We start from the raw sequence: 26,570 nt of genomic DNA, 5'->3' as shown, positions 1-26,570 counted from the left end.
GTTTTATGTGTGAGATCCTTATAACATGTCTTGTGGTATGAAAAACCATTCTGTAACAGTTCATGGGCTGACAAACCTTTTATAAATGCGATTCTTTAATGTAGAGAATTCTGTTTCCCCATATGAACATCGAACATCAGTTGTTGTAATTACTTTCTCTACTGAAGGCAAAGAAGGACGAAGCACATAGTTTGTATAATCTGTTTGCTTGCTGCTCAACTGGCAAATAAAGCATAGTTCAAAATCCACCGTTTTTGACTTCTTGTTAGATGAAGACTCTGCCATTTTGGTTAATCTAAGGTCTCTAAGCTATGTTATCCTGGGTGATGGTTGCTGTGGGTACTTGCAGCCTGCAAAAGAAGAAAAGAATATGTTAGTACACCATAAAATGGACAAGTGGAACCTTAACACTATAAAGCGAACAAACTGCTGCCGGTGACTGGATTCGAACGTCAATTTTCCGGCCGCCATGTTGAAATAAAAAAGGCAGCCTCTGTCTGAAATTGTGCGAAATAAAAAGATTAGTAGTCAGGTGGAAGTTATTGTTATTATAGTCACCTCTATATACAAGTTCCAAGCAGTTCATGCTGAAAACAAAAATATTTAAACCACATTAAGTTAATTTTAGCGTCAAATTTAGGGCGTTTTGCTACGGTGGCGGCCATCTTGGATTTCAGGCCGTTAGAATGTTCAGAAAAAATGCCACCCTAAATTTTTTTAAAGCTTATGATACCTTCTTACAAAATCAAGTGAGTTTTTGCTTTTAACAAAAAAAATACACGAATTTTTTTTTCATGACAAATATGCCTACAGTACCTCTCCTGGGATCCTCGGGCACCACTGAACAACTCACACTACCCTAACTGGCTCCCAGAGCCTACCTGCGGCCTCACCTGGCCGACAAACTACCAGTGGCGGATTGCCCCAATAACCATACGCACCAATTAAGCCACATGCCCAGCCATTCGTCTTAAGCGAATTAAGCCACATGCCAAAGGCCGATTGCCTTTACCGCCACGGCACGGCACCAACCACACAGTGCGGGGGCCGGCACGAATCGTGCACGTCGGTCCTTGTGAAACCGACACGGCACCGATCCCTGCCGGTCCCTGCTGCACACAACTCACCGGGGGCTCACGTACGCTACCCGTCCCACTACGCGCTACCCCCCCCCCCCCCTCTGGTCGGTGTCGATGCTTGAGCTGCGTTCTCACCACTCGTGACCCACTCTGCACTCGCACACCCAGGCGCCCCCATACACTCCGTTACACACTCTCCTTCCACATTCCCTGGTGTGCATTCTCCCTCACACTCCGTACTTGTACCTGCACACCTAGGCGCACTCACGCCTTTCACACACTTCATTACACACTCTTCCTGCACACAGTCCGGTGTGCATTCTCCCTCGTACTCCATACTCGTACTCTCTGGTGCACACCACCCAGGCGCTCTCGCACCTTTCACGCACCGCATCATCGCACACCCTGGCGCACACTTCTCTCGCACACAATCCGGTGTGCCTTCTGGTGCACACTTTTCCTCAACGCACTCCTCTCGTACGCATTCCGTAACACACTCGGGTGTGCACTCCTGCACACACTCTGTAACACACTCTTTTCCTGCACACTCTGGCACACACTTTTTCATTACACACTCCATAACACACTCTTCTCCGGCACACTCTGGTGCACACTTTTCTCGCTCACACTTCGGCGCACACTCTCTCTCGTACTTCGTACCAGTCGCCCTCGTACACCGCACAATGGACCTTCCGCGACCGCCCGGGTCTCGTCTCTGTCCCAAGCGCGTCAAAAACCTGTTCGCGCCATTTTTACCACTCACCTCGGGGACCTCCTTTTCCGCCAGCACCTGCAAACTTTTTATTTCGTTAGCAAGCACGGCATCACGGTGTGAATACAAACTTTGTACTGGTTCCATTTCTACCTCCCGCAATTTGCTCACTTTCTCTCCCGTCTCTTCAGTTTCAATTATTTCTTTGTCTAGCTCGACGGCCGCCGGCGCCCATTAAGTTTATTTATCCAATTCAGCGACCGTCGGCTCTTCTACACCCCGCGTCGCGATTTCCATATCCCCGGTCAACTTAGCCGTCCCTCGCTCAAGCTCGCTCCCCACGCGTTCCTCACATCGCTTCACCTCGTCACGACCCATTGCGACCTCCTCGCTCAACCTGCACCTAATGTCATCCCCCGCTTTTTTAAATGTCCCTCTTTGACTCTGCCATCATTTTTTCCAATTCCCGGGTGAATTTGTCCCCCATTTCTTTCAATTGATTCTCTTGGATATCCATTTTGTTTTCCAACTGTTATGTGGTCCTCCCGGTGACTACCTGGTCTCGGTGACCCCCAGACCGTGAGAGGAACTCCGCCAGAAAGATCTAGTATTTATGCGCTTTCGTACCGCAATCCATATGAATTCCAATCAATAAGAAACCCCACACCAAGGATCCGGAATCATCAATGATATATTCCCCGAGCAATCAACAACCAATAGTACAAAGATGTAAACTCATCTATAATAACTCTAAGATGGCCATCTTATACATTCCTCACGTGAGCCCCACTCCCGACTCCCTCCATGGTCAATGTCTCTCTCAATGTCTCCGTACTCCTGTAGTTCGATCTCCGCACGTGGGCGGTTGAACGGACCCTTCCTGACGTGCTTTCACCGGGCACGTCCCGTACCGGGAACAACGGCTGCAGCGCACACCTCCTGGCCAAGCAAAGCGGGTAAAGCAAAGCAGGCAAAGCAACACGCGGCTTGCCCAGCGCGCGCGGCCCAATGTGCGACCCGTACGCGGCCTTGTAGACGGTGAGGCGAACTGTGCCGGCTGCTTGGTTCCGTGCACGAACCCACGGTGACTTGACATGTCAAAGGGTAGTTACACGTCCCGGTAACTCCTCTCGCCAGACGGGCTTTTAAACGCCGATTCTGTTACGTTGCTCAATAGCGATACCGCTCGCGTCCGAGCCCGGCGAGGAAGAAGAAGAATCGTCGCTTCTCCAGGACCTCGTGTCTTTTTTTCTTCCGTTTCCGGTCTCCTTTTCCTCAGAAGGGCTCCTGACCCTTTAATCACAACAACCTTTAATCGACTACACATTGATAAGCAAAGACCTGAATAGTAATTCACATACATTCACATAAATATGTAACACAACCCATTTTCATTTCTCCCAATTCCCGGGTGGATTTGTCCCCCAATTCTTTCATTTCCCTGGTGGATTTGTCACTCATTTCTTTCATTTCTGCCATGAATTGCGTCATGAGTAATTGCACGTACCCTAGCATCGCGGGCTCGGCTTCCGCCGCCACGTGCGAGGTGCCGCTATTTTCTTCGCCAGTTGCTGCACCCTCTTCGGCTTCCTCCACGACCAACTGTCTCTCCTGCAGGTCCTGGGTTATCCATTCCTCCTCTTCATCTACCCCCACTGGCATTCGACCGCCTTGGCCAGCCATGGTACGAATACAATTTTGGATTTAACAACTAAATTTCGTCCGCTCGTAATTTCGAGTGCGTGAAGCGCACTCCAGGACCAATCCCACTCCCATACACCAAATGTTATGGTTTCGCGCGACCCCGTTCCCTTACCAAGGGGAGATTAAGCCCTTTGTTCTCCTTGGGTCTTCGCAACCGCGAGACTGAGTCGCCACTTCCGGTCAGACGCGGGACGGGGTTTTGGGACAATTATCGCACGTACCTAAGTACCCACGCCGCCGTGGAAGCGGGGATCAAGTCTCGCACGAACCACGCGTAATTTGAGTACATCCGAGTGGATTGCGTACCACGTGGTCCATGCAGTTACCTTGGTATTGGAACCCGATTAGAGCGATATAATTCGTACCATGCTTAGTCAATGATGGAAAACACGAGACGGTCGAATCAAAGAAATAACAGGTTTAATAAATTATTATTTACACAATGATTGGCAGAAGAAGCAGAGACACAGGGCAGATCTTAGTCAGTCTTAACTAAAGCCCAGACAATGGGCCCATTCACACTCACAAGGGGATGAAGGAAGGATTCTTCATGCGCTGAACGCGCCGGCCTTGGTCGTCCAGGAACAACTCACTTGGCGTGGCCCTCTGGCGGTCACCGCACGTCCGGGCGAAGGCAGGCAGGCAGGCGGGAAAATCCTCGCAGCACGTATCTCGAACAAAGGCAGGCAGGAAAATATACACGCGTCTCTGTAGCCCGGCACGGTTGTCTTTCACAGCGCGATTAATACAACTGCGCGCTTTCACTCTCGTAACTCAACAGAGGATCTGACTCAAGTTCAACCGAGAACTCAACTTGTAACTCATGCGTGTTTCACCCGAGCTCATAACTTGTAACTCGTCTGCCTCCCTTCTCATAACTTGACGAGCGCCTCTCCCTTCTCATAACTTGTCACAGCGCATCTCTCCTCACCTCATAACTTAATTCAACAGAGGACCCCGGCTCACAACTTGTCACAGCGCATCTCCCCTCATAACTCGTCTACCTCCCTTTTCATAACTTGGCACTCCGAACTGACTCTCATAACTCAACGAGCGCCTCTCCCCTCATAACTGGGGTGGGGGCTTCGGGCACAGGGTTATATTGGCCCCGCCCTAGCGCGCATCGAATGTTCCAAACCACGCCTTTTGCCGCAGTGGTAAGCCACTCCCCTCGAGCCCTGATTGGCGGCTCGTGCTTACCGGTCACTTCCACTCTTCCTGTCCCGCCTTCCTTTGGCCTTGATCGACTTGCTCAGGCCGACCTCGTGGTATTTTGCGCCAAAACTCAAAGCATCGAGGCAGCATAAGCATTGGAAGGAGAGCTAACTCTCATGATTGTACTCAACGCAAAACTAACACAGGAAAAGGACTACGCTTACATTTACTATGAAATAACTGAACTATCACGAGGCTACGTGTTGTAGTGTAACTAAACTATGAGGGGAAATTAACCTTTATTTGTAAAACACAAAACCGCAACAATATACAGACTTGGCATTTAATATGGAATATTTTTTTTTGTGGGGGTGAACTTACTTTTCAAGATGTCTTAGAACCAAAAGTTCATTGGAATTATGTTGAAATTATTCTAGATTTTGTTAATGTGACCTTTAAAAGAAACAAAAACCACATTTGACATTTCGAAACAAATAAATTGATCCTTGAAAGTGATGTAAACTGATATCGAACTCAATTCATGGACAGTACTGTGTTAAACTTCTGTACGTTTTCCAGAAGTATCTCTTTATTTTGCACATTAGCCCAAATTTTTTTTTTTTTAAACAAAAGTTAAATTACGACTGGGATTACGGACAGTAAAATTACAGTTCAGTACTTCATGTAACCCCCACGAGCATTCAGGAGAGCAAGTACACGTTGAGCCATGCTGTTCACGAGATTTGCCAAGGTTTGGACAGGAATCGCTTGCCATGCAGTGACAATAGCCTGCTGCAATTCACGCACAGAGGTCGGCTGCTGGTCCAAGTGGTCGATTTGACGCGTTAATTCAGCCCACAAGATCTCTATCGGATTCATATCCGAGAACATGGCAGGCCACTCCATATGCTCTACACCACGGTCAGCAAGAAAATGTTGGATCATGCGAGCACGACGAGGCTGTGCATTGTCATCTTGGAAGACAAAGTTTCCTTGAAAGGCTGCACGAGCAAATGGAAGCAATGTTTCTTCCAGAATGGCCCTGTACTTGAACTGGTTCAGGTTTCCATTCAGAGCAACCAGGTCAGTTTTGCCCCCTGCATGAAAAGCAGCCCAAATGGTCACCCCACCACCTCCAGCTTGGACTCTTGGCACTATACAATCTTTGTTGTAGGCTTCATGCACTTGTCTGCGCACTCGGACGCGGCCATCTTAACGATAGACCAGAAATCTAGACTCGTCACTGAAGATCATGTGATTCCAGTGTCCTGGCTGCCATTGACGGTGCTCTCTGGCCCACTGCAATTGGCGCTGGGGGTGTTGTCTGGTCAGGCGTGGCTTTCTCAGGGGACGCCTGGCACGATAGCCTGCTTGAACCAGTCGTTGGTTGACTCGCCTTCTGGATACAGGCACATTTGTCAGTTGCTGCCATTCAGCCCTAAGCCGATTAGCTGACTTGGTACGGCCATTGCGGACTAACCGGTGCAGCTGGCAATCATCCCTCCTTGTGGTTCTGCGGGGACGTCCTGGCCTCGGTATTGGAGTAGCGACACCCCTCTGAGCATTTCGTTTCAGGATCTTTGACACCTGACCTTGAGTGATGCCATACTGCCGAGCAATAGCACACTGTTTCATGCCGTAATTTCGTAAAGCCACCACTCCATGACAAACAGCATTGTCGAGTTGATGGACGATCTCCAGAGGAAGCGGCAATAACTTTTGGAGACATGCAGCAGTTGTTTTCCACTAATACAGAATGCAACAACCCTTGTATACCCGACACCCCGCGTCGCGATATCACAGGTGGCGCGGCAAAATGTACGGACAGGTGCATTTGATGATTGGCTTCACAGTCGGGTATACAAGGGTTGTTGCGTTCTGTATTAGTGGAAAACAACTGCTGCACGTCTCCAAAAGTTATTGTCGCTTCCTCTGGAGATGGTCCGTCAACTCGACAATGCTGTTTGTCATGGAGTGGTGGCTTTACGAAATTACGGCATGAAACAGCGTGCTATTGCTCGGCAGTATGGCATCACTCAAGGTCAGGTGTCAAAGATCCTGAAACGAAATGCTCAGAGGGGTGTCGCTACTCCAATACCGAGGCCAGGACGTCCCCGCAGAACCACAAGGAGGGATGATTGCCAGCTGCACCGGTTAGTCCGCAATGGCCGTACCAAGTCAGCTAATCGGCTTAGGGCTGAATGGCAGCAACTGACAAATGTGCCTGTATCCAGAAGGCGAGTCAACCAACGACTGGTTCAAGCAGGCTATCGTGCCAGGCGTCCCCTGAGAAAGCCACGCCTGACCAGACAACACCCCCAGCGCCAATTGCAGTGGGCCAGAGAGCACCGTCAATGGCAGCCAGGACACTGGAATCACATGATCTTCAGTGACGAGTCTAGATTTCTGGTCTATCGTTAAGATGGCCGCGTCCGAGTGCGCAGACAAGTGCATGAAGCCTACAACAAAGATTGTATAGTGCCAAGAGTCCAAGCTGGAGGTGGTGGGGTGACCATTTGGGCTGCTTTTCATGCAGGGGGCAAAACTGACCTGGTTGCTCTGAATGGAAACCTGAACCAGTTCAAGTACAGGGCCATTCTGGAAGAAACATTGCTTCCATTTGCTCGTGCAGCCTTTCAAGGAAACTTTGTCTTCCAAGATGACAATGCACAGCCTCGTCGTGCTCGCATGATCCAACATTTTCTTGCTGACCGTGGTGTAGAGCATATGGAGTGGCCTGCCATGTTCTCGGATATGAATCCGATAGAGATCTTGTGGGCTGAATTAACGCGTCAAATCGACCACTTGGACCAGCAGCCGACCTCTGTGCGTGAATTGCAGCAGGCTATTGTCACTGCATGGCAAGCGATTCCTGTCCAAACCTTGGCAAATCTCGTGAACAGCATGGCTCAACGTGTACTTGCTCTCCTGAATGCTCGTAGGGGTTACATGAAGTACTGAACTGTAATTTTACTGTCCGTAATCCCAGTCGTAATTTAACTTTTGTTTAAAAAAAAAAAAATTTGGGCTAATGTGCAAAATAAAGAGATACTTCTGGAAAACGTACAGAAGTTTAACACAGTACTGTCCATGAATTGAGTTCGATATCAGTTTACATCACTTTCAAGGATCAATTTATTTGTTTCGAAATGTCAAATGTGGTTTTTGTTTCTTTTAAAGGTCACATTAACAAAATCTAGAATAATTTCAACATAATTCCAATGAACTTTTGGTTCTAAGACATCTTGAAAAGTAAGTTCACCTCCACAAAAAAAAAAATTCCATATTAAATGCCAAGTCTGTACATATATATATATATATATATATATATATATATCTATATATATATCTATATATACATCTATATATATATATATATATATATATATATATATATATATATATATATATATATATATATATATATATATATATATATATATATATATATATATATATATATATATATAGATATATAGATATATATATATATATATATATATATATATATATATATATATATATATATATATATATATATATACATATATACATACATACATACATACATACATACATATATATATATATATATATATATATATATATATATATATATATATATATATATATCAATAAATCAATAAATAAACACTGCATGTGTTGACACACCCACAGTCTCACATACAGAGACTCACACACACACTCAAACACATACAAATACAGCTTTATTATTATTATTATTTTTTTGTATACAAGATCGAGGCTTGTGTCAGAGCTAACATTGATCAGAAAAAGACAAATTGATACATAAAACATATGATAAAGGGAGCGGGAGACAAGATGGGGAGAGAGAGGCAAGCACACAGTACAACAGCAGAGAACATGGACATCGGGAGATCTGTGGGAGGGAGAGGGCTTGGAAGGAGGCATGGGAAGGGGAGGGGGGGGGGGTTAGGAGAGGTATAAAGCACATGGACACTGCTAGGACCTCCAGGAAAGAAGTCCGTATTTCAAAAAAGCAGATCTGGGGTGAAATTAACAGGGGTAGAACAGATCAAGATTTTGGATGGGGGAAGATAAGAGATGGTGGTGAACAGCTGTTTTAAAGACCTGGAGGGAGGAGTGTGATTGAAGAGAGTAGACATACAGAAACATATATACACACACACACACACCCACACACACACACACACACACACACAAACACACATACAGAAACACATACACATACACACACGTACAGAGACACATACATCCACACACACACACACATACATACATACACATACACACCCATGCAGAAACACACAAATACAGAGACACATACACCCACATACATACATACACACCCACACACACACATACATACACATATACATACATACACATACAGAAACACACACATACACATACACACACATACACATACAGAAACACACATATACACACCCACACACAGACATACATACACATACAGAAACACACACATACACATACATACACACCCACACACACGTACAGAGACACATACACCCACATACATACACACCCACACACACACATACATACACACCTACACACACGTACAGAGACACATACACCCACATACATACACACCCACACACACACATACATACACAAACACACACATACAGAAACACACACATACAGAGACACATACACCCACACCCACATACACACATACATACACACACACATACACCCACACCCACATACAAACGCACACATATATACACACACACACACACACACACACACATACACACACCCCGCCCCCCCCCCCCCCCACACACACACACACACACACAACCTCCTAGATGATTGTGAGCATCTCGTGCGTAATACATTTGATAACACCCTCGTATATGATTTGCCCTTTTGGATTATCAAGTCCAAATCTCGTAGGATTTGCATATATGACAAAGAACAACATGTTATGACCTTGAAAGGTGTAGGTATGGCAGTTCGGAATGCGATACGTTTTGTAACCGTATTTCCATGTGTATTTCTTTACTTTCGAAAGTTATTTATCCAAGAGATTGAATTACCTGAGAATGATGTTTCTGTAATCTTATGTCGCTCATGTTATTTTACAATTCCTCGAAATGCTCAAGCTATTAACGGGTTTGTGTTGTTTTATTCTCACCAAAACTCTTAATGTGAACATTTGGTCACAGTCACTCATTGTGTACTGTACCCAAGTAAACTCTGGAGTGTTCCTTCAAAATCGTTTTATGGAATCAAAATGAAGTGTAAATAAACTTGAAAGGCATACTCGGTGGAGCCCACACCTCTGCCAGGTTGAACAGTTTACGTTTTGTATCCCACTGATAGGTGAGAGATGTGGATTCAGACCTGAACCAAAATCGGATCTGCTTCTCCTGTTCTTGTCACCTAATCAACTCATCCACCAAGTTTTGTCATAACTCATCCAGAACTTTTTTGAGATATCATGCTATTGTAGGAGTTGCGGACAACGAGAGGGCGAGACACTTCTTTGCTTGTTCAAAGCTCCTTTATTTCAACAGAACTCACTCTCGACCGGAACTCATGCGTCTTTTATAACACAAATCCCTCGTGTGGCTCCAACAACCGAGCGCACGCCACGCCCATACCATCAATAGCCCCACTGGTCCCGTGCCTGTGGATTATGTCTCAATGGGGTAACCCCCACACTATATATTATTTTTGGCCAGTTCTTTCAATGATGAAGAATCATTAAAAAAAATTATCGTATACAGATCCGGATCTTCACCAAAATCTAATCAATCAGTCCTTGTCACCAATACTCCAGAGTGTCAGCCAACCTGTCCATCAAGTTTGGTCCGAATCCATCCATAACTTTTTGACATATCCTGCTCACAAAGAAACAAATAAGAAATATGTCGTGCGTAGCATGATACTTGCAAAATCCTTAAAATATGTTATTGACCTTTGGCATATGTTGACCTTTTGGCCTATGTTGAGCTCAAAAATAGTTGTGGTTGAACTCAGTGACCTGACATACAAATCCTCTTCAAATTTCAAGTCCATCGGATTAAAATTGACAATTTTAGAAATTTTGTATATGTTGACCTTTTGACCGTTAATCCTCAAAAATAATTGCTGGTTGAATTTAGTGACATAATATATAAATCCTGTTGAAATTTCGAGTCAATCGGATGAAAATTGAGGATTTTAGAAATGGCATCTGAGTTGTTGACCTATTGGCCTATGTTGACCTTTTGGCCCATGTTGACCTTAAAAATAATTGGTGGTTGAATTAATTGGCCTGATATGCAAATCCTCTTCAAATTTAAAGTTAATTGGATGAAAATTGAGGATTTTAGAAACTTGGCCTATGTTGACCTCAAAAATACCTGGTGGTTGAATTCAGTGACCAGATATGCAAATCCTCTTCGAATTTCAAGTTAATTGAATGAATATTGAGTGTTTTAGGAATTGCACTTAAGTTATTGATCTTCGTGCTATGTCAACCTTTTGACCTCAAAATCAATAGGCTTCTTGCTTATAACCAACTCTACCATTTCGTGAAGTTTCGTGAAGATTAGTTTGAAATTGTGACCTGTAGGCGATCGACAAACAAGAAAGACGCCATGCTTCTCCCACCCTCCTCCCCCCAAAAAGGTTGCCATGGATATATCAAGTTGTCCATTTCATTAGGATTAAAGTTAACGATCTTAATCAATTTCAGGTCAATCGGATGATAATTGATAATTTTTCAGATAATTTTTTTTTGACTTTAGAAGTTTGACCTTGAGTTTACCTTTGACCTTTTGACCTCTAAATCAACAGGCTTCTCAGTTGAGATTGCAGTATTTGTGAAGGTAATGTTTGAGTTTTATGCAACAACAACAACAGGAATTTTAAGGCCATTTTCCCTGCTGGAGCGGGAGTTAGCCTTGCGGGCCCCATGACATCTTCTCCATTTTACCCTACTAGTGAGATACCCGTGCTACGCATGGGTGGGAAGCTGGATGTAAACAGGCAATGCAGATACGGCGAATGCTAAAGTATGAAACCAATAAATTCCACATTCCTGTAGCACCTTCAGTCGCACATCAGACATGGACAGCAAGTTTGTGAAGGACTTCCATGAAAAACGTACCCGTTCGCAAACAAACGGATACGTTCACGTATAGAAACATCGATCGTGGGTCCGTGGCGAATCTGCATATGGCGATCCACGAAGTTCACCTTTAGAAGGTAGAAACCATCACGGCATGTCGTCATTCACGTGAACTCGATATCCCTTTTTTAATTCCAAACAACATATCTCCAATCACAAATTAATCACAAAATAAACTTTTAACAACATTGTTAATGTTTCCTTCATTGTAATAACTACCAAGTCAACAGTTAAAAGGATTTTGAGCCGATAGGTGTACCGGCCTTGGCAACATCAATGGAGACAGCGATCTGTTAGTGTATATAATAATAAATAAATAACCACTTTTAGAGGCCATTTTCCCCCGCAAAGCAAGGGTTGGCCTTTTTCGGGAACCGTGGTTGTTGTTGTTTTTCGGTCCCCTATTTGAAGCAATGTTTTACAGCCGGATGCCCTTCCTGACGCCAACCCTTTTTGCCGCCTTTAACGACAAACAGGGAATTACCAGTGAACTGGTACTCAATTAGCCGACCTCGGAAGGATGACAGGCTGAGTCAACCCCCCTGGCGTTAATTCAGCGATCCGGGATTCAGCGGGATTCAGCGATTCAGATGACCGGGATTCGAACCCAGGATCCTTGGTAATCCTAAGCCGGCACCCTAGCCGCTAGCCCAACACCAGGGATATAGTGTATACACCGTCCAAATAGCTATGTGGAATTCTCTCATGTAGAGATTAAACTCACGTCGTTTGAACTTTGGCCAGGGTCATTATTTACTTCTAATGATGTTTATATACGAATCAAAACGAAGATAATTGGTTTTGGGTCGTCCTTTCCGCATATCTCGTGGGATTGTGAGTTGGAGAAACGACCGTGATGGCGGGGAGGGGGTTGGCATTCTCTCAAGCAGGGATTCAACCCATGTCCTTATAAAAGGTCTTTGTAAAAAGAGGTCTTATAAAAGGTCACCGAGTCCGATCGGTGCAGCTGTGCAGCGAGCGGTGCAGCCGTTGTGCAGCACCCAGGAAAATAACGTTATGCGGGAGTCCAAAGCTGAAAATGCTGGAGGCCAAAGCTGAAATTGGAAAAACAATATAGCCTATTTTACTCCAGATCCCAGGATTACCCACCCGAAATATCATTGCGATCGGTTCAGCCGTTTTTGCGGTACCTTCGAACGGACGGACAGACAGACAGACAGACGGACGGACATTTGGTGAATTATAGTAAGATTTTCTGCATCTCCCCTTGTTAACCCCCTTGCCTGCAGTGCTGACTGCTGACGTAGGGTTAATGTTGGTAGAAAAGATCATGTGTAGAGGAAAGGAGGAATGTATGACATGGTGGCTGAAACCTTGGGAATGAGGAAAGGAGGAATGTATGACATGGTGGTTGAAATCTTGGGAATAGAGCGACTCAACCACTTCCGGAAGGCAGTTCGACAAATGAGGGAAGAGAGGAACCATGTAGTGTACATGCACATTGCACAGCCAATCTGGATGATCATTGGATGATGATCAGTTTAACCAGGAGGGGTTACTGGAAGAATGAATACATCCTGGAGGAATTGTGGATGGTTGGAGGGTTGCGAAAGCAGAGGGTGCTACACCAGAGGCATTTAAAAAAAATAGGGACAATGCCCTTGAGCTCACCTGGTAGACCACTGATAAGAGTGGATGACCCATGAAATATGTAACGGAGAAGAAAGTAAATACCTATTTTGGGGGGCTAACCCCTGACTTTTTACGGTGTAGCCTGTAGGGCAATGCCGTCTAGAATAGCGTTTGTCTGTCTGCATGTCCCCACTCATGTACACCAATCAGAGCTGAGGATCTGGTCACATGACAGGGGCGTGACAGCATTTAGTAACCATTACAGTTGCATATTTTTCTAAAATGAAATATAATAACCTTCTGTGGAAAGTTTTGGGGTCCCAGTGGGTATCGTAAGGTAGGTAGGTTTCAGAAATTCCTCAAAACGATGATTTTGAAATGCGATCAACACGGACCTTGCTCCCAAATCTGGGTGTACAGATGACGACGGTTTGCCGTTTTGATAATATCTCAATATAATCGTGATTTAACATTATATTTTGATATATCAATACTCAATAGTATAAATTTGTGATTGGAATGATGAATGATGCTGTTTGGAATGAAAAATAGAGATATTGAATTTAAAGCAGAATGAGGAAATGACGTAAGGATTTCCATCCATGTGCAGTTAGTTTCGCCATTGACTGGATATAGAAACATTCAGACTGGGTACGTTTTTTGTGCAAGTCCTTCACGAACCTGGTGTCAATGCCTGATGTTCGACTGAAGGTGGCACAGGAATGTGGAATTTATTGGTTCATCGTTTGCCATTCGCCGTTTTTTTACCCAAGTCATTCACGAACCGGTTGTCCATGCCTGAAGTCAAAAAAATTAATATTTATATTTATCTGCTAATGGGTAATGGTATCTCCACCCAGGTCATAACTATCCTCTTCAACTAAAGTATCAAACAAGTCCGGCTCCGCCATTGTTAGACTATCAGTCTTGTTTTCAATGCCATGAACTAAATTTAGTACATCAAGGGTGATGAAAACTGTGATCAAGTTTCATCGAAATTGTGTGTGTAGTTTCGGAAAAGAGAGCAAATACCTATTTTGGGGGGGGGGGGGGGGGGGTAAACCCCCCCCTCCCGGCAGATACTTAGACCCCCAGATTTTGATGCAGTCAATACACCTTAATTAGGCATCAGATATGAAGCTTGTGACAAAATTTCATGAAAATTCTTTGTTTGGTTCAAGCGATAATACCTGAAGTGTTTACAGACTCACTAGCTCTGACTGACACCTACGGACACTGCTCACCGCATAAGCTCACCGGACTAAGGTTCAGGTGAGCTAAAAATGGAGAGGCCACCAACCTGTCTGCAATGTAAGAGCAACAGGCCTTGTGCTCCGGCCTCATCTTTGGATATGCCAATCATGTTGAGAGCTTCGTTCCGCAGAATGCAGACAAGACATGTGATGCTGTAAATCCAGGCCAAAGGGCCGAGCATCACTCCACTGAGCTGCGGAAAAATGTCTGGTATGCTGAATAATTGAAATTTTGAAAGAAAGACTTGGAACGTTGGAGGATGGCTGGAGGATATGTTTAGGGAGATGCATCATGTGGTTGCTCATTGGAGTACAGGGTGGTAGTGTTCTGGTGTATTCACGGCATTGGACGTTGTAAATGTCTGTTTACAAGGGGTCATGAGACATTGTGGACCTTCCTGTACTTGTACAAATCGTTTGTGGTTACCTTGATCACCTCCCTGGTGTTACTGTGTTGTCATGCAAATTTACCACACAAGACACGTGCGATGATGAAAAATTACATGGTCGAAGGACAAAATAGATGGAGACTGAAAAACAAAAGACACAGGTAATAATGAGGGGTAGGGAAGGGTGGAGGGTGGAGGGTGTGGGGGGAGAGTGGGACATTATGGATACAGGAGCAAACTCACAGGAAGGAACAAGAATAACCACACTGTGGTCACAACTTGCGACAAAATCCGGTAACGGGCCGATTGGGTAACCCACATTTAAAGCACTCTTAAAAGATGAACATCGCGATTGGGAAACACACATTTAATGCACTAAAAAAAATAAAAATTAACTCGACACCTCCTATCCATGACAGCCTCCACCACGGTTGTATCAGAAGGAGCTGATTCGTCACAACGTCATGGATTGCTTATCGCAAATTTGCGGCCTTTCAAACATTACGCAACGCTATTTCTTTTAGGAAGATGTGTACAGTGCATGCTGATTACATTTTTGGGGTCCCTCACCATGAGTAAGTTGAGTAACACTTGACCAAACAAAGTCGATTTAAATCTGACGCAACAAACCTGGGCAGCACTGTACATAATCAGCCAGAGGCCTACACACCTGATGTCTTGGGCCCACCAGAAAACCAAGATGGCGGCCATAATATTTCGTCCGGGTGCCTTGGCCATGGTAGGTGGAGTCAAGCGACAAATGTGGGTGGGGCTCGACAGCTTTCTGACCAATGGGTGCTCATTTAAAAGTTGGACCTCCAACAAGAATCACAACCACAACAACAACAACAACAACAACAACAACCATACGGAGCTCTTGCAGACCTGCGACAGGTCTAGGGTAAGAGACGGATATTTGGTGGAGGAGGGGCAGGGGAAGGCATGGTTTAATGAGGGGGGAGAGGGGCGTTGAAAATATCATGGTTTTGGATGAGGGATGATCTGAGATTGTGGTGAACAGTTGTCTTGAAGACCCGGAGGGAAGAAGGAGATTGAAGAAAATGTTGAAGATTCCACAAGCAAGACAAAAGAGGCACAAATGAGGAGGTGAGCAGCGATTCTGAATTTTGTAAGTTTCACCAGACGGGGGTTGATGGCGGACTACGTGTGCCCTGTAGAAACCTGGAGAGGAGAAAGCGCGTTAAGAGCAGAGGGTGCAAAACCAGAAAGGAACCAGAGAGTAGCAGACAGAGAGACCACCAACTTGTCTACGATGCCAAAGTAATAGGACAATAGACTCAATTTTGTCATGCAAGAGATTCCAATGATCTTGATGACATTCGTTTTAACGGCACCAAGATGAGAAAGGTGTGATGTAGGGGAGCGAGCGTAGATGGGAGAGCTGTTCTCCATCAAGGTGCAGATGAAGGCCTTTTAGGTGGATAGGAGTTCAGGTGTGCCAAGGAAGGACTTTGTATGAGGGAAGATGTCCAATTGGCGGCTGGCTTTGGAGGCCAACTTTGAAATGTGATTTGCCAAAGAAAGATCATGGCTGATAGTGAGACCCAGGAGTTTGAATGATTGAACTTCTTCAAGATGATTGTTAAGAGAGTAGATGGGAGGGTGGTGAGGGAAGGTTGTCAGATGGTTCTTTCGGAGAGGGATAGTGAGAGTATGAGATTTGTCTGGATTGAAAGATAAATTCCTCGTGATTGACCAGCTTGTGATTTTTTTTCAAGGTCTGAGGAGAGGAAAGAGGCTGCAGACTGCCAGCCTGAACGATGAGGGATGAGGGATGTCATGACAGAAGGTAGACTGGTAGAGTCAACAGCAAATAAATAAAGGGGATTTTCCAGAGGGTCAGAGAGATCGTTGATGAAGATCGGAAAGAAAACTGGGCCCAGAACAGCGCCTTGGGGCAATCCAGCCTTGACAGGGAAAGGAGATGAAAGGATTCCGTTGAGAGCCACACATAGGCTATGTGAGTAGAGGACGTCAGTAATCCAAGAGTGGAGTTGGCCTTGGATGCCATAGGCAGAGAGTTTGGAGAGTAAGGTGGGGTGGGTGCCAGACTGTTTCAAAAGCTCGAGAGAGACGGCGCTGATCTCATGTCTGACATTGAGGGCCTCCAGCCATTGTTGGGAGAGTACAAGCAGCATGGTCAAGGTCTAGTATCTGGTCTGAATCCAAATTTGTGATCTGAGATGAGGTAGTTGGAGAAAAGGAATGATTTCATATCAACTGCAATGATGGATACCATGACATTGCTGATGATGGGAAGTAAGTTGATAGGTCTGTAGGTAAGGGGATCGGTTTTTGCATCGCATCTTATTCATGTGATGGTCATATTGGTGGACTTCCAAGCAGATGGCAGATGACTTTGGGCAAATGATAGGGTGAAAAGGGCAGAGAAAGGAAGGAAAGTGCAAGAGCAGCAGAGCAGGTTTATAGGACACATGAGCTGAGAGTCCAGATGCAGCATCAGAGTGGAGGGTTGAGAGAACCTTCACCACATTCTCAGGTGCAAAAGCCTCCGAATCCGTCCATGAGGTTTTGAGATGTCCTGCTCATATACAGACAGACAAACAGGGGTGCAAACATAATCTCTGTCCATATTCAGTAGCGGAGGTAATGAAATGGCTAACAAAAGGCATAGAACAAGTGGCGAAGGGATCAAAATCCCCATATACTGAGCTGGGTTCAGAGGTCGGCAGCCTCGTGCGCATCATGGTGTCAGAAACAGTCAAGCAGGCAGAAATGATTTTGAGCAGAATTTATTTACCAACATATACTCTGGACAATGGTGTCAGCCTCTGTACATGCAAAATATAGAAATTGTCGTTTTGCAAGAACTGCGTACATCCTAATTACAGTCACCATTAAAACTTTAACGTGGAAGCTTCTATGTACAACCAACAAACTTTGCACATGATAGGTACAGTCAGTTAGAGGCGAGTGGCAATTCATAAAAAAAAAAAAGAAGACGTGAATTGAACCGAAGGGACCATTCTCTAAAACGTATAATTATATACACATATGTACATATTTAAGGTATGTACTAAAATAAACATTTACATTTGATTAGAATTATACAAACATAAGTAAGATACAGAACAGCCTGTAATCAAAAAAGGTTTCGTTCCTTTCTCTCTCTGAACAGCAATGTACGGTACGTAACCGCATGCACCGTAGGCGCATCGAGGTGATGGCAAGGGTGGGGGTGGGGGGGGGGGGGGTAAGAACCACGCACAGTGAGTGCAACCCCAGGCTCCTAAGTGGGATGGGGTTCAAGGAATGGAGTAAAGACAAAGCGGGATCAAGCTTTGGTCCTCATAACAGGTCCGATCTAAGCAGCGTGCTGCATCTCTGAGAATGCTTCCCCAAAAGCTTTTGTCAATTCTCACCAGAAAGTTCAAATCTTCATCCTGTCCTCCCACCTCCGATTCCTCAAGGTTCCACTATGTGGATGAAGCCCCAGAATACCATTTTCCCACGCACATATAACAACGAGAACAACAAAAAAACTATCCTAACAACAGAAATGCCAAATGCCATTTAGTCCACATTCAGAACTTCACAGGAAGAGGAAATGAGGTGCAAAACAGGTTTGGATCAGGAGGTGAAGAATCAAGGTTAAAGTGGGTGGAAGCGATGCTTCTGGAGAAATTTGAGGGCACAAGAGAAGGACTAATGGACTTGATTGTTGATCAAGTCAGAGTGCTGGAATAGGGAAATAATCTTCGACTCCCTTGTCCTTCTACCACCCCCCCTCTCCACCTGACACACCCCAAGACAGGTAAGTGCTATCCAGGCCTGTGCTACTCCAGCACATTGATCATGCCCCACATCTTTTCCCTCTAACCTCCATTGCCAACTTTTTTCGTTCTCAAAAGTGAAGGTAATTAGGGTTCTTATGGTGGGTCGCAGAGAGTGTTAATCATTGTGGCTCCCGTCTCACTCTCCAATCTCCTTTTGCCGAGCCAGAGGGCTGGCGGGCAGGTGGCCAGGCTGGGCCGGCCAGCACGGTTGGGATCAGCGTCGTCGAGGAAACGCGTCAGGGACCTCAAGCGGGCAGGAGGTCAAAGTCATCATCCACATCGACCATGGGCACATAGAATGCTGGAACGTCCAAAATGCTCAGGGATTTGCTGCTTGCAGGTTCCAACTCCTGATGCTTTTGCTGCCACTCCATGCGCTGCACAGCATTCAGTGCCGCGGCCTCGTGCTGTTGCCTCATGAGCAGGCTTGTCTGGTGGAGGAACAAGTGAGAATGCTTTGTTAGCTTGTCCCAGGTAACAAAAAAAACAAAAAACACCACATCAACTTGATAGTCTACAAAGATGCGGTAATCAACTCTCACCTTCATCTTGTCAAATTTATCGTCGACGTCTTGCAGCCACGAAATGAACTGACGAGCATTGAAGCGATCACGTACTGTCGTTTTCTGGTCGGGCTGCTGTAGAACAAACAGAAAGGGCATTGGCAAGGGAGCAGTGCATGGAACATATGGACAAGTTATCATCACGGATAAATGATAAAGGCTGGCAATTTGGAGTATTGGGAGACCAGAAGAAGTATGGAACCACTTTAAAGGAGTGTAGGAGGGTGGGCAAGATTTCACAGGCACTTGAGGTGGTTCTGGATGTGGGAAAAGGCCAAATAACGAGGGGTGAGCAGAAAGGCAGTGTTTCAGAGGATTAAATGAGGGGGAAACTAGGTGCACACTTTTGTCATGGTAGGAATGATGTAAACAAAGAGCCAAAAGGGGAAGAGTTGGAAGAACAGACAAAACTGGTGGTAGTTGGAAACTGGTTCAGTTTGTTTACCACTTCTCCTCTGGTGCAGATGCGTGTGTCATTGGTGGTTAGCTCCATTTGTGGGTTTTAGGAGGTGGAACGGAGTTCTCTAAGGACCCAAAGTGTCCACCTCGTCTTCGGTAAGGAATCACGGTTCATGGACCAAGCTGTTCAACTTGTTCAGAGTTTTGTTCCAAGGGTCCTTTTCAGGATCGTCACTGAACCCCGGATTTCCTCCAGTTGTAGTTAATTTGTGGTAATATTCCCAGGGATGGTTTTTAAAATCTCAGTGAGGTTCTTCTTCATCATTCATGTTGCTCAAATTATCACTGGTACTATTTCAACGCTCTTCAGCTTCCAAAATATCGACCTGATTGTCTTGACACACAAGTGTGTGTGTGTGTGTGTGTGTGTGTATGCGTATGTGTGTGTTTCATTGGTTGTTATCTCCATACTAGGAAGAGTACCCGTCCCAAGTGACGGGAAAAGCCAGCATAGGACCCCCCTTCCCTCTCTCCTCTATGTCCCTCTCTCCTCCCACTTTTTGAAATATCATGCTATATGTCATTATATCATGATATCATGATATCATTATATCAATATCATGCTATATATCATATCTATATATCAAAATGGCCTCTAAAGGTGGTTATTATTTTTTTAATATCATTTTTGGCACCTATCACTCAATGGTGAAGAATCACTTAAAATTTTAGAAACTCTCATATCCGGATCTGAATCTTCACCAAGATCGAATCGATTCTTCGTTTTCACACACCCAACCTGTCCACAAAGTTTCGTCCAAATCCGTCCATAACGTTTAGAGATACCGTGCTATGTATCGGTTTTAGCCCAATCACTTAATGCGAAGAATCACTGAAAAATAAATTCTCTGATCCGGATTTGAATCTTCACCAAAATTGAATCAATTCTTTCTCGTCACATATATACAACCTTTCCACAAAGTTTCGGCTGAATCCGTCCACAACCTTTTGGGATATCGTGATATATATATCGTGATACATGTCGTGATATACAGTATATCGTGATATATATCGTGATATATGTCGTGATATACAGCAACAATATATATCTATATATATAAAACACAGTTTGTGTGTGTGTGTGTGTGTGTGTGTGTGTGTGTGTGTGTGTGTGTGTGTGTGTGTAATGGTACCGATAGACTCCGAAACGGAGAGGCTCACGTACTTGATATTTGGCATAGACATGGCCATTGAGCCTGGGAAGAACATGGCCGACCTAAAAAAAAATATTTCATAATATTTTTTTACCATATTTTTACCTCAGCGCATTTCAGCGAGGAATATTATACACGGAATCTGAGCCAGTGGCAGAGCAGCGCGCTGATTCGCTCAGAGCGATCACGTGATGTTCCTTGCCACCATAAACTCACAGTTATGCGTTCGCACGTAATTCAGAGCGAAAAGCGATTGCGTTTTTTCACATTTCAGCGAGGAACATTGCCATTCACACCACATAGGTTTTTTTTTCTTTCATCTTTAGATCCATATTTTTTTTCAGCGAGGAATATTATACACGGAATCTGAATCGGTGGCAGAGCAGCACGCTGATTCGCTCAGAGCGATCACGTGATGTTCCTTGCCGCCATAAACTCACAGCAAGTAGCATAGATTTTAGCATGATTAGCATTTAGCATGATTTAGCATAGATAGTAGCATGTTTCACATAGATTTTTTTTCAGCGAGGAATATTATACACGGAATCTGAGCCGGTGGCAGAGCAGCGCGCTGATTCGCTCAGAGCGATCACGTGATGTTCCATCCCCACCGCCAGACCATTGAACATAAAACACAGTTTGTGTGTGTGTAATGTAATGTTACCTCCCCTCCCCCCTCCTCCCTCCATCTTCCCCTTCACCTCTCCCCCCTACCCTCCCCCTCCCCTCCCCGAGGAATATTAGACACGGAATCTGAGCCGGTGGCAGAGCAGCGCGCTGATTCGCTCAGAGCGATCACATGATGTTCCTTGCCGCCATAAACTCACAGCAAGTAGCATAGATTTTAGCATGATTAGCATTTAGCATGATTTAGCACAGATAGTAGCATGTTTCACACAGATTTTTTTTCAGCGAGGAATATTATACACGGAATCTGAGCCGGTGGCAGAGCAGCGCACTGACTCGCTCAGAGCGATCACGTGATGTTCCATCCCCGCCGCCAGACCATTGAACATAAAACACAGTTTTTGTGTGTGTAATGTAATGTTACCTCCCCTCCCCCCTCCCCCCTCCATCCTCCCCTCCCCCCTCTCCCTCCCCTCCCCCCTCCATCCTCCCCTTCCCCTCCCCCCTCTCCCTCCCCTCCCCCCTCCATCCTCCCCTTCCCCCTCCACCCTACCCCCTCCCTTCCCCCTGTCCACCCTACCCCCTCCCCTTCCTCCCTTCCCCTCCCCCTAACCCCTCTCCTCCCCCTCCCCTCCCCCTCCCCCTTCCGACCCCCTCCCCTCCTCGAGGAATATTATACACAGAATCTGAGCCGGTGGCAGAGCAGCGCGCTGATTCGCTCAGAGCGATCACGTGATGTTCCTTGCCGCCATAAACTCACAGCAAGTAGCATAGATTTTAGCATGATTAGCATTTAGCATGATTTAGCATGATTTAGCATAGATAGTAGCATGTTTCACATAGATTTTTTTTAAAGCGAGGAATATTATACACGGAATCTGAGCCGGTGGCAGAGCAGCGCGCTGATTCGCTCAGAGCGATCACGTGATGTTCCATCCCCGCCGCCAGACCATTGAACATAAAACACAGTTTGTGTGTGTGTAATGTAATGTTACCTCCCCTCCCCTCCCCGCTCTCCCTCCCCTCCCCTTCCCCTTCCCCCTACCCCCTCCACCCTTTCCCCCTCCCCCCTTCCCCTCCTGACCTCCTCCCCTCCCACTTCCTCCCCTCCCCCTCCTCTCCCCTCCCCCTCCTCCTCCCCTTCCCCCACCTCCCCCCCTCCATCCTCCCCTCCCCCTCCTCCTCCCCTTCCCCCACCTCCCCCCCTCCGTCCTCCCCTTCCCCTCCCCTCCCATCCTCCCCTTCCCCCTCCACCCTACCCCCTCCCTTCCCCCTCCACCCTCCCCCTTCCACCCTTACCCTCCCCCCACCTCCCCCATCCCCCTCTTCTCCCCTCCCCCCCTCCCCCCCGTTCCCCTCCCCTCCCCTTCCCCCTCGCCTCCCCCGCCCGGCAATGCCGGGTACTTCTGCTAGTATTATATATTGTTGCGGTTGTGAGAATAAAGATACCCCCCCCCCCCCCTCTCGTAGTCAGTTGCACTACAACATGTAGCCTCGCTTAGTTTAGTTATTTCCTATTAAATGTAAGCATAGTCTCCTTTCCTGTGTTAGTATGCGTTGGAGCAGGCGAGTAAGTGGAGGCTTCAGTGCTCATTGGGCTGGAATGCCATGTGTTATTTTGGGCTGGAATGCCATTTGTTCTTTTGGGCTGGAATGCCATGTGTTCTTTTGGGCTGGAATACCATGTGTTCTTTTGGGCTGGAATACCATGTGCTAGGGCCTGGAACAAGTCTGGAAGGCCCGAGGGAGGAGCTACAGGGGAGTGGCCGGTAAGCGGCAAGCAGCCAATATAAGCTCAAGGGGAGTGGCTAACAACGACGGCCAGGGGAGGAGTTTGGAACATTCGGGTGAGACTCTGGGGAGGGGCTATAAAACCCTGGCCGGATGCACGAACTCAGACGGCCCCCGAACTAGCTCTCTGTGATAGAGGTGTGGTTGGAACTCTCTCTGTGATTGAGGTTCTCTGTGCACGAACTCTCCCTGCCCTGCGCTCTCTGCTGCCTATTAATATCGCTTGCGAGGACGGTCTCTCCCGGGGCCACAGACGCCAACGATCTCCTTGCCTGAGCTCCTTGCACGTGCCGCGCACATCCCAGGGACACGCCGAACGAGCTGACCGGGGCGAACGGCGCCAACGACCGTGCTTGGAGCGCCTCGTTCTTCTTCATCCTTTTCCCCGCGTGAGTGAGTGGGCCCTTGTCCGGGGATTAAGTAAGGACGATAAGTGTCTGCTCTGTGTCTCTTTGCCCTGATCATTGTATAAATTGTGTAATAAACCTGTGTTCTTCGCATCCATTTGGCCGTCTACGTCATTTCCCACCATTGGCTTCGCACTGTACGAATAAAACCGCTCAATCGGGTTCAATAAGAATTAACGGCACGAGTCACGTGACACGCAAACCGCTCGGGCGTATCAGACCAGCGTGACTCGTGCGAGGTCCAGTCCCCGTTCTCATGGCGGCGTGTGTATAGAAGGTACGTGGGGATTCGACCCGATACCCTTCCGCACGCTCGCTACGGGGGTGGCGGCTGGAATTGCTCCGCAATCCGCCTCACGAGTGTAAAAGTGGGCCGCGGCCAAGTGGACTCGAAGGCCCGAGGGGGAAAAGGGTTTAACCCCCCTCTGTACGTCGACGGGCCTGAGATCCGCAACAAATTGGTGTCCGGGAGTGGGATATTTGGACCTAGAGTGCGCTTCACGCACTCACAAATTACGAGCGGACGAAATTTAGTCTTTAAATCAAATTTATTTTCGTGCAATGGCTGGCCAAGGCGACCAAATGCCAGTGGGAATAATAGATGAAGAACTAATGGCCCAGGACCAGCAGGGTTGGTTGGTAGAAGAGGAAATTGAAGAGGGTGCGGCAGTTGGTGAAGAAAATGGCGGCGAGAGCCGAGCCCGCAGTGCCAATGGATATGGGCCTTCTTATGGCGCAAATGATGGCATACATGGAAAAGATGAGTGAGAAATCCACCCGGGAAATGAAAGAAGAGGGGGACAAATCAAGAAGGGAAATGAATAAAATGGGTGGTCAAATGGAAAAATGAGGGACGAAGCAAGGTGTAACATGGAAGGGTTGGAAAACAAAATGGATGCCCAGAGGGACGAAATAAAAGAATCCAGGTGTGAAATGGAAAAGATGAGGGCAGCGTCAAAGAGAGGGATATTAAACAAATGGGGGAGGACATTGGGCGCCAGCTGAGCGGGAAGGTCGCGGTGGTACGCGACGAGGTGAAGCGGTGCGAGGAGCGCGTGGAGAGAGAGTTGAGGCAGAGCACAGCCAAATTGACTGGGGCTATGGGAGTAGCGACGCGGGGTGTAGAGAAGCCGACGATCGTCGAATTGGAAAATAAAATTTTGGGGGCGCCGGCGAAGGCCGAGTTGGAAAAAGAAATTTTAGGGGCGCCGACGATCGTCGTGTTAGAAGAGATAATTGGAATCGAAGAGACAGAAGAGACGAGGAGTAAATCACGGGAGGTGGAAATGGAACATGTGCAAGGTTCGTATTCGCACCATGATGCCGTGCTTGCTGACGAAATAAAAAGTTTGCAGGTGCTGGCGGAGAAGCAGGGGAAGGAGAGCCCCGAGGTGAGTGGCGCTAATGGCGGGAATGTGTTTGGCGCGAACGGGTGCTTGGCGAGCTTGGGAGAGACGCGAGACCCGGGCGTTCGCGAAGGGCCCATTGTGCGGTATGAGAGGGAGTGCGTACCGGAGTGCGTGAAGCGAGAGAGTGTTACGGAGTACGAGAGAGAGTGCACACCAGAGTGTGTGGAAGGAGAGTGTGCACCGGAGTGCGAGCAAGAGTGCACAACGAAGTGTGTGAAAGGCGTGAGTGCGCCGAGGTGTGCAAGTTCGAGTACGGAGCGTGAGGGAGAATGCACACCGGAGTGTGTGTGGGAGGAGTGTGCACCGGAGTGTGCGATGGCCGAGTGTGTAGAAGAAAACTGTGCACCGGGGTGTGCGAGGGCCGAGTGTGTAAGAGAGGAATGCACACCGGAGTGTGTGTGGGAAGAGAGTGCACCGGAGTGTGCGATGACTGAGTGTGTGGAAAGAGAGTGTGCACCGGAGTGGGCGGCAACGAAGTGTGTGGGGGGCGCGTGTGCGCCTGGGTGTGCGAGTGTGGAGTGGGTCACGCGTGGTGAGGACGCGGCCCAAGCATCGACACCGACCGGGGTAGTCCTTAGTGGGACGGGTAGCATACGCGAGCCCCCGGTGAGTTGTGTGCTGCAGGGACCAGAGGGGATCGGTGCTGCGTCGGTCTCACGAGGACCGGCGTGCACAATTCGTACCTCCGGCCCCCGCACTGTATGGTTGGCGCCGTATGGCGGCAAGGGCAATCGGCTGGTTTCGAGGGGAGGTTCGGGTTGTCAGAGCCACGCACCTTATCGGGTGAGGTGCTCGCATCGTGGCCGGTTGGGTCATCGCGCGTGGGACCTAAAGGCCCCGCACAGGGATGGAGCCCGGCACCTGGGCCCATCAATCCCTCCCCCCTTGGATCGACAATGCCGGACAGACACCCCATACAGGCGACCAACCACCCGCATGGATCGCTCGGCCCTTCGAGGCCGAGCCGTGACAAGATACCTCCATAGATGGGGGCTCATAGTGTAGCGAACTGATGAGAGTAGTGTACCCCATGTGAGGAAATGGTAGTGTGGCCATTCCTCCCACAGGGGGACCGATGAGCATTAGTTTAGGGGGCTGGCAGTGTTAGGCACATGTAGGGGCCAGCAATGGTTGCCTCCATGGGGCACCGAAGCTAGCAGAGGGAGGGCTAGGATAATGTTAGGGATTTAGAAGACCTTAGGGACAAGATTTAAGTAGGACACCTGAACTGTAGAGGGGACGTAGAGAGTTTAGGTGGTTGTTAAAGAAAAGGGTGTGCATAGCGAAAAGGGACGACGAGGGAA

The 26,570-nt window shown here is 47.0% G+C and overlaps 2 protein-coding genes across 3 annotated transcripts in view; both read right to left on the bottom strand.

Moving 5' to 3' along the window:
- The window catches only part of LOC144893635 (uncharacterized), a 1,058,663-nt gene that overhangs the window by 881,060 nt on the left and 151,033 nt on the right, over positions 1 to 26,570 (bottom strand). The window lies entirely within an intron of this gene.
- The window catches only part of ANKRD11 (ankyrin repeat domain 11), a 319,696-nt gene continuing 310,922 nt past the window's right edge, over positions 17,797 to 26,570 (bottom strand). For both annotated transcript variants that reach the window (XM_068128855.2, XM_078784506.1), the window contains 2 exons: positions 19,399 to 19,494; positions 17,797 to 19,287 (listed from right to left, as the gene is read on the bottom strand). In XM_068128855.2, the coding sequence (XP_067984956.2) occupies positions 19,102 to 19,287; positions 19,399 to 19,494 (282 nt within the window). In that variant the 3' untranslated portion in view covers positions 17,797 to 19,101. The remainder of the gene's footprint in view (positions 19,288 to 19,398; positions 19,495 to 26,570) is intronic.

This window comes from Myxine glutinosa, chromosome 9, assembly GCF_964187855.1.
Source record: "Myxine glutinosa chromosome 9, kmMyxGlut1.1, whole genome shotgun sequence".
Classification (NCBI taxonomy): domain Eukaryota; kingdom Metazoa; phylum Chordata; class Myxini; order Myxiniformes; family Myxinidae; genus Myxine; species Myxine glutinosa.
The sequence above is the reverse complement of the archived record's forward strand: the minus strand, read 5'-3'. Positions and strand labels throughout refer to the sequence as shown.